At 48.5% G+C, this 7653-nt stretch overlaps 1 protein-coding gene across 1 annotated transcript; it reads right to left on the bottom strand.

The window, feature by feature from the left end:
• Nucleotides 1-1339: 1339 nt before the first annotated feature.
• On the bottom strand, nucleotides 1340-7226 carry LOC138330548 (paternally-expressed gene 3 protein-like). Its single transcript, XM_069278111.1, has 4 exons — nucleotides 6748-7226; nucleotides 5924-6557; nucleotides 2038-2438; nucleotides 1340-1505 (listed from the first exon to the last, which is right to left on the bottom strand). Exons 1-4 carry the CDS (start codon nucleotides 7224-7226, stop codon nucleotides 1340-1342), a joined length of 1680 nt encoding a protein of 559 aa, XP_069134212.1.
• Nucleotides 7227-7653: the final 427 nt, after the last annotated feature.

Genomic DNA, 7653 nt, shown 5'->3' with positions numbered 1-7653 from the left:
CATCATCACCACCATCATCACCACCATCACCACCACCACCACACCACACCACATCCACCTCATCATCACAATCACCACACCACCATCACGATCATCATCAACAAAAACAACATCATTATCATGAACAGATCAGCATCATCACCACCATCACCATCACCATCACCACCATCACCATCATCATCACACACCATCATCACCACCACCATCATCACAACCATCACACATCACACATCATCACCAATCATCACCACCATCAACCACCTCACCATCACCACACACCATCACATCATCATCACCATCACATCACCATCATCACCATCATCAACACATCACCATCATCACCACCATCATCACCATCACACACCATCATCACCATCATCACCACCATCACCACCATCACCACCACATCACCATCATCACACCACCACCACCACCACCACCATCACCACCATCACCACCATCACACATCACCACCATCACCATCATCACCACCACCATCATCACCACCATCACCACACCATCACCACTCATACACCAATCACCACCCAACACCATTCCACCATCACCACCATCACAACCACCATCATCACCACCATCAACCACCACACCACCACCACACCATCATCATCACCCATCACCATCATCACTACCACCATCACACCACCATCACCACCATCACCATCACACCATCACCATCACCACCATCACCATCATCTACACATCATCACCACCATCACCATCATCACCATCCATCACCACCATCACCATCATCATCACCACCATCACCATCATTACTACCACCATCCATCACCACCATCACCACATCATCACCATCATCACCATCATCATCACATCACCACCATCACATCATCACCATCATCATCCATCATCATCACACATCATCATCACCACCATCATCATCATCACCACCACCATCATCACCATCATCACCATCATCACCATCACCATCATCACCATCATCACCACCATCATCACCATCAACATCATCACCACATCATCACCATCATCACCACCACCATCACCACATCACCATCACCATCATCACTACCATCATCATCACCATCACCATCATCACCACCATTAATCACCATCACCATCATCATCACCACCATCACCATCATCACTACCACATATCACCACCATCACCACCACCTCCACCACATCATCACCACCATCACCATCATCACCATCACCACCATCATCACCACCATTCATCACCATCCATCATCATACCATCATCACCACCATATCATATAATCATCATGTATCATACTCACATCAACATTCTATCACTCCGTGTTTGTGCTGGTATTGTATCTCATCCGTGTTTGTGCTGGTACTTGTATATTCCGTGTTGGTGCTGGTACTTGTATGTTCCGTGTTGGTGCTGGTACTTGTATGCTCCGTGTTTGTACTGGTTCTTGTATGCTCCGTGTTGGTGCTGGTACTTGTATGCTCCGTGTTGGTGCTGGTACTTGTATGCTCTGTGTTGGTGTTGGAACTTGTATGCTCCGTGTTTGTGCTGGTACTTGTATGCTCCGTGTTTGTGCTGGTACTTGTATGCTCCGTGTTGGTGCTGGTACTTGTATGCTCCGTGTTGGTGCTGGTTCTTGTATGCTCCGTGTTTGTGCTGGTACTTGTATGCTCCGTGTTGGTGCTGGTACTTGTATGCTCCGTGTTTGTGCTGGTACTTGTATGCTCCGTGTTGGTGCTGGTACTTGTATGTTCCGTGTTTGTGCTGGTACTTGTATGCTCCGTGTTGGTGCTGGTACTTGTATGCTCCGTGTTGGTGCTGGTACTTGTATGCTCCGTGTTGGTGCTGGTACTTGTATGCTCCGTGTTTGTGCTGGTACTTGTATGCTCCGTGTTGGTGCTGGTACTTGTATGCTCCGTGTTGGTGCTGGTACTTGTATGCTCCGTGTTTGGTGCTGGTACTTGTATGCTCCGTGTTGTGCTGGTACTTGTATGCTCCGTGTTGTGTGCTGGTACTTGTATGCTCCGTGTTGGTGCTGGTACTTGTATGCTCCGTGTTGGTGCTTGGTACTTGTATGCTCCGTGTTGGTGCTGGTACTTGTATGCTCCGTGTTTGTGCTGGTAATTGTATGCTCCGTGTTGGTGCTGGTACTTGTATGCTCCGTGTTGGTGCTGGTACGTGTATGCTCCGTGTTGGTGCTGGTACTTGTATGCTCCGTGTTGGTGCTGGTACTTGTATGCTCCGTGTTGGTGTGCTGTACTTGTATGCTCCGTGTTGGTGCTGGTATTGTATGCTCCGTGTTTGTGCTGGTTCTTGTATGCTCCGTGTTGGTGCTGGTACTGTATGTATGCTCCGTGTTGTTGCTGGTACTGTATGCTCCGTGTTGGTGCTGGTACTTGTATGCTCCGTGTTGGTGCTGATACTTGTATGCTCCGTGTTGGTGCTGGTACGTGTATGCTCCGTGTTGGTGCTGGTATTTGTATGCTCCGTGTTTGTGCTGGTACTTGTATGCTCCGTGTTGGTGCTGGTACTTGTATGCTCTGTGTTGGTGCTGGTACTTGTATGCTCCGTGTTTGTGCTGGTAATTGTATGCTCCGTGTTTGTGCTGGTACTTGTATGCTCCGTGTTGGTGCTGGTACTTGTATGCTCCGTGTTGGTGCTGGTACTTGTATGCTCCGTGTTTGTGCTGGTACTTGTATGCTCCGTGTTGGTGCTGGTACTTGTATGCTCCGTGTTGGTGCTGGTACTTGTATGCTCCGTGTTGGTGTGCTGGTACTTGTATGCTCCGTGTTTGTGCTGGTACTTGTATGCTCCGTGTTGGTGCTGGTACTTGTATGCTCCGTGTTGGTGCTGGAGTACTTGTATGCTCCGTGTTGGTGCTGGTACTTGTATGCTCCGTGTTTGTGCTGGTACTTGTATGCTCCGTGTTGGTGCTGGTACTTGTATGCTCCGTGTTTGTGCTGGTACTTGTATGCTGGTTGTACTTGTATGCTCCGTGTTTGTGCTGGTACTTGTATGTTCCGTGTTGTGCTGGTACTTGTATGCTCCGTGTTGGTGCTGGTACTTGTATGCTCCGTGTTGGTGCTGGTACTTGTATGCTCCGTGTTGGTGCTGGTACTTGTATGCTCCGTGTTGGTGCTGGTATGTACTTGTATGCTCCGTGTTGGTGCTGGTACTTGTATTGCTCCGTGTTGGTGTGGTACGTGTATGTCCGTGTTGGTGCTGGTACTTGTATGCTCCGTGTTGGTGCTGGTACTTGTATGCTCCGTGTTGGTGCTGGTACGTGTATGCTCCGTGTTTGGTGCTGGTACTTGTATGCTCCGTGTTGGTGCTGGTACGTGTATGCTCCGTGTTGGTGCTGGTACTTGTATGCTCCGTGTTGGTGCTGGTATACTTGTATGCTCCGTGTTTGTGCTGGTACTTGTATGCTCCGTGTTTGTGCTGGTACTTGTATGCTCCGTGTTGGTGCTGGTACTTGTATGCTCCGTGTTTGTGCTGGTACGTGTATGCTCCGTGTTGGTGCTGGTACTTGTATGCTCCGTGTTTGTGCTGGTACTTGTATGCTCCGTGTTGGTGCTGGTACTTGTATGCTCCGTGTTGGTGCTGGTACTTGTATGCTCCGTGTTGGTGCTGGTACTTGTATGCTCCGTGTTGGTGCTGGTACTTGTATGCTCCGTGTTGGTGCTGGTACTTGTATGCTCCGTGTTGGTGCTGGTACTTGTATGCTCCGTGTTGGTGCTGGTACTTGTATGCTCCGTGTTTGTGCTGGTACTTGTATGCTCCGTGTTTGTGCTGGTACTTGTATGCTCTGTGTTTGTGCTGGTACTTGTATGCTCCGTGTTGGTGCTGGTACTTGTATGCTCCGTGTTGGTGCTGGTACTTGTATGCTCCGTGTTGGTGCTGGTACTTGTATGCTCCGTGTTGGTGCTGGTACTTGTATGCTCCGTGTTGGTGCTGGTACTTGTATGCTCCGTGTTGGTGCTGGTACTTGTATGCTCCGTGTTTGTGCTGGTACTTGTATGCTCCGTGTTTGTGCTGGTACTTGTATGCTCCGTGTTTGTGCTGGTACTTGTATGCTCCGTGTTGGTGCTGGTACTTGTATGTTCCGTGTTTGTGCTGGTACTTGTATGCTCCGTGTTTGTGCTGGTACTTGTATGCTACCGTGTTGTATGCTCCGTGTTTGTGTGCTCGTGTTGTGCTGGTACTTGTATGCTCCGTGTTTGTGCTGGTACTTGTATGCTCCGTGTTTGTGCTGGTACTTGTATGCTCCGTGTTTGTGCTGGTACTTGTATGCTCCGTGTTGGTGCTGGTACTTGTATGCTCCGTGTTGGTGCTGGTACTTGTATGCTCCGTGTTTGTGCTGGTACTTGTATGCTCCGTGTTGGTGCTGGTATTTGTATGCTCCGTGTTGGTGCTGGTACTTGTATGTTCCGTGTTTGTGCTGGTACTTGTATGCTCCGTGTTGGTGCTGGTACTTGTATGCTCCGTGTTGGTGCTGGTACTTGTATGCTCCGTGTTGGTGCTGGTACTTGTATGCTCCGTGTTGGTGCTGGTACTTGTATGCTCCGTGTTGGTGCTGGTACTTGTATGCTCCGTGTTTGTGCTGGTACTTGTATGCTCCGTGTTGGTGCTGGTACTTGTATGCTCCGTGTTGGTGCTGGTACTTGTATGCTCCGTGTTGGTGCTGGTATCTTGTGTATGCTCCGTGTTGGTGCTGGTACTTGTATGCTCTGTGTTTGTGCTGGTACTTGTATGCTCCGTGTTTGTGCTGGTACTTGTATGCTCCGTGTTTGTGCTGGTACTTGTATGCTCCGTGTTTGTGCTGGTACTTGTATGCTCCGTGTTTGTGCTGGTACTTGTATGCTCCGTGTTGGTGCTGGTACTTGTATGCTCCGTGTTTGTGCTGGTACTTGTATGCTCCGTGTTTGTGCTGGTACTTGTATGCTCCGTGTTGGTGCTGGTACTTGTATGCTCCGTGTTTGTGCTGGTACTTGTATGCTCCGTGTTGGTGCTGGTACTTGTATGCTCCGTGTTGGTGCTGTAGTGTATGCTCCGTGTTTGTGCTGGTATTGTATGCTCGTGTTGGTGCTGGTGCTGTGTACTTGTATGCTCCGTGTTGGTGCTGGTACTTGTATGCTCCGTGTTGGTGCTGGTACTTGTATGCTCCGTGTTGGTGCTGGTACTGTATGCTCGTGTTGTGCTGTACTTGTATGCTCCGTGTTGGTGCTGGTACTTGTATGCTCCGTGTTGGTGCTGGTACTTGTATGCTCCGTGTTGGTGCTGGTACTTGTATGCTCCGTGTTGGTGCTGGTACTTGTATGCTCCGTGTTGTGCTGGTACTTGTATGCTCCGTGTTGTGCTGGTACTGGTACTTGTATGCTCCGTGTTTGTGCTGGTACTTGTATGTTCGTGTTGGTGCTGGTACTTGTATGCTCCGTGTTGGTGCTGGTACTTGTATGCTCTGTGTTGGTGCTGGTACTTGTATGCTCCGTGTTTGTGCTGGTACTTGTATGCTCCGTGTTTGTGCTGGTACTTGTATGCTCCGTGTTGGTGCTGGTACCTTGTATGCTCCGTGTTTGGTGCTGGTACTTGTATGCTCCGTGTTTGGTGCTGGTACTTGTATGTTCCGTGTTGGTGCTGTACGTGTATGTTCCGTGTTGGTGCTGGTACTTGTATGCTCTGTGTTGGTGCTGGTACTTGTATGCTCCGTGTTTGGTGCTGGTACTTGTATGCTCCGTGTTGGTGTGGTACTGTATACGTGTATGCTCCGTGTATGCTCGTGTGTGCTGGTACTTGTATGCTCCGTGTTGGTGCTGGTACGTGTATGCTCCGTGTTGGTGCTGGTACGTGTATGCTCCGTGTTGGTGCTGGTACGTGTATGCTCCGTGTTGGTGCTGGTACTTGTATGCTCCGTGTTGGTGCTGGTACGTGTATGCTCCGTGTTGGTGCTGGTACTTGTATGCTCCGTGTTGGTGCTGGTACTTGTATGCTCCGTGTTGGTGCTGGTGTTGGTGCTGGAACGTGTATGCTCCGTGTTTGTGCTGGTACTTGTATGCTCCGTGTTGGTGCTGGTACGTATGCTCCGTGTTGGTGCTGGTACTTGTATGCTCCGTGTTTGTGCTGGTACGTGTATGCTCCGTGTTTGTGCTGGTACTTGTATGCTCCGTGTTGGTGCTGGTACGTGTATGCTCCGTGTTTGTGCTGGTACTTGTATGCTCCGTGTTTGTGCTGGTACTTGTATGCTCCGTGTTGTGCTGGTACTGTATGCTCCGTGTTGGTGCTTATATGTATTGTACGTGTATGCTCGTGTTGGTGCTGGTACTTGTATGCTCCGTGTTTGTGCTGGTACTTGTATGCTCCGTGTTGGTGCTGGTACTTGTATGCTCTGTGTTGGTGCTGGTACTTGTATGCTCCGTGTTGTGCTGGTACTGTATGCTCCGTGTGTTGTGCTGGTACTTGTATGCTCTGTGTTTGTGCTGGTACTTGTATGCTCTGTGTTGGTGCTGGTACTTGTATGCTCGTGTTTGTGCTGGTACTTGTATGCTCCGTGTTGGTGCTGGTACTTGTATGTTCCGTGTTGGTGCTGGTACTTGTATGCTCTGTGTTTGTGCTGGTACTTGTATGCTCCGTGTTTGTGCTGGTACTTGTATGCTCCGTGTTTGTGCTGGTACTTGTATGCTCCGTGTTGGTGCTGGTACTTGTATGCTCCGTGTTTGTGCTGGTACTTGTATGCTCCGTGTTTGTGCTGGTACTTGTATGCTCCGTGTTGGTGCTGGTACGTGTATGCTCCGTGTTGGTGCTGGTACTTGTATGCTCGTGTTGGTGCTGGTACGTGTATCTCCGTGTTGGTGCTGGTACTAGTATGCTCGTGTTGGTGATGGTACTTGTATGCTCCGTGTTGGTGCTGGTACTTGTATGCTCCGTGTTGGTGCTGGTACTTGTATGCTCCGTGTTGGTGCTGGTACTTGTATGCTCTGTTGTGCTGGTACTTGTATGCTCTGTGTTGTGCTGGTACTTGTATGCTCCGTGTTTGTGTCTGTACTTGTATGCTCCGTGTCTGTGTTGGTATTTGTATGCTCCGTGTTGGTGCTGGTACTTGTATGCTCCGTGTCTGTGCTGGTATTTGTATGCTCCTTGTTGGTGCTGGTACTTGTATGCTCTGTGTTGGTGCTTGTACTTGTATGCTTCGTGTTTGTGCCGGTACCGGTATGCTCCGTGTTGGTGCTGACATTTGCGTTAGATGTTAGGTAGATTTCGGTATATTTTAAATATGAATCCATATAATATTTGAGCAACTTTAAATATCAATGATTTAAATTACATTCATTTAATGAAGAAGTTCAACTGAAAATATCTCAAATGGTCTAAGATTATTTTGTCTCTGTTAACCTGATGTTTGCATTCTTTTGTGAGAAATAATCAATAAAACCAAATTCCTTAACACCAAAGTGGATCCAAGCCATAATACCCAGTCATTTATGATGATCTTTCATGGCTGTATGACAATGATCTGGACAGCGACCACGACACCTCTCTATTTATGTTCATTTTATATGAATGTATAACAAATAGCTTTAGAGGGGTTTACCGTCATAGTGATGTATGATTCAAAACAGCCAATAAAACCTTTATGCACTAGCAAGCGTGCTGAGAAAAGA

This window comes from Argopecten irradians, chromosome 9 (assembly GCF_041381155.1).
Source record: "Argopecten irradians isolate NY chromosome 9, Ai_NY, whole genome shotgun sequence".
NCBI classification, from domain to species: domain Eukaryota; kingdom Metazoa; phylum Mollusca; class Bivalvia; order Pectinida; family Pectinidae; genus Argopecten; species Argopecten irradians.
Note: the sequence above shows the minus strand (reverse complement) of the source record. Positions and strands in the feature narration are given on the sequence as shown.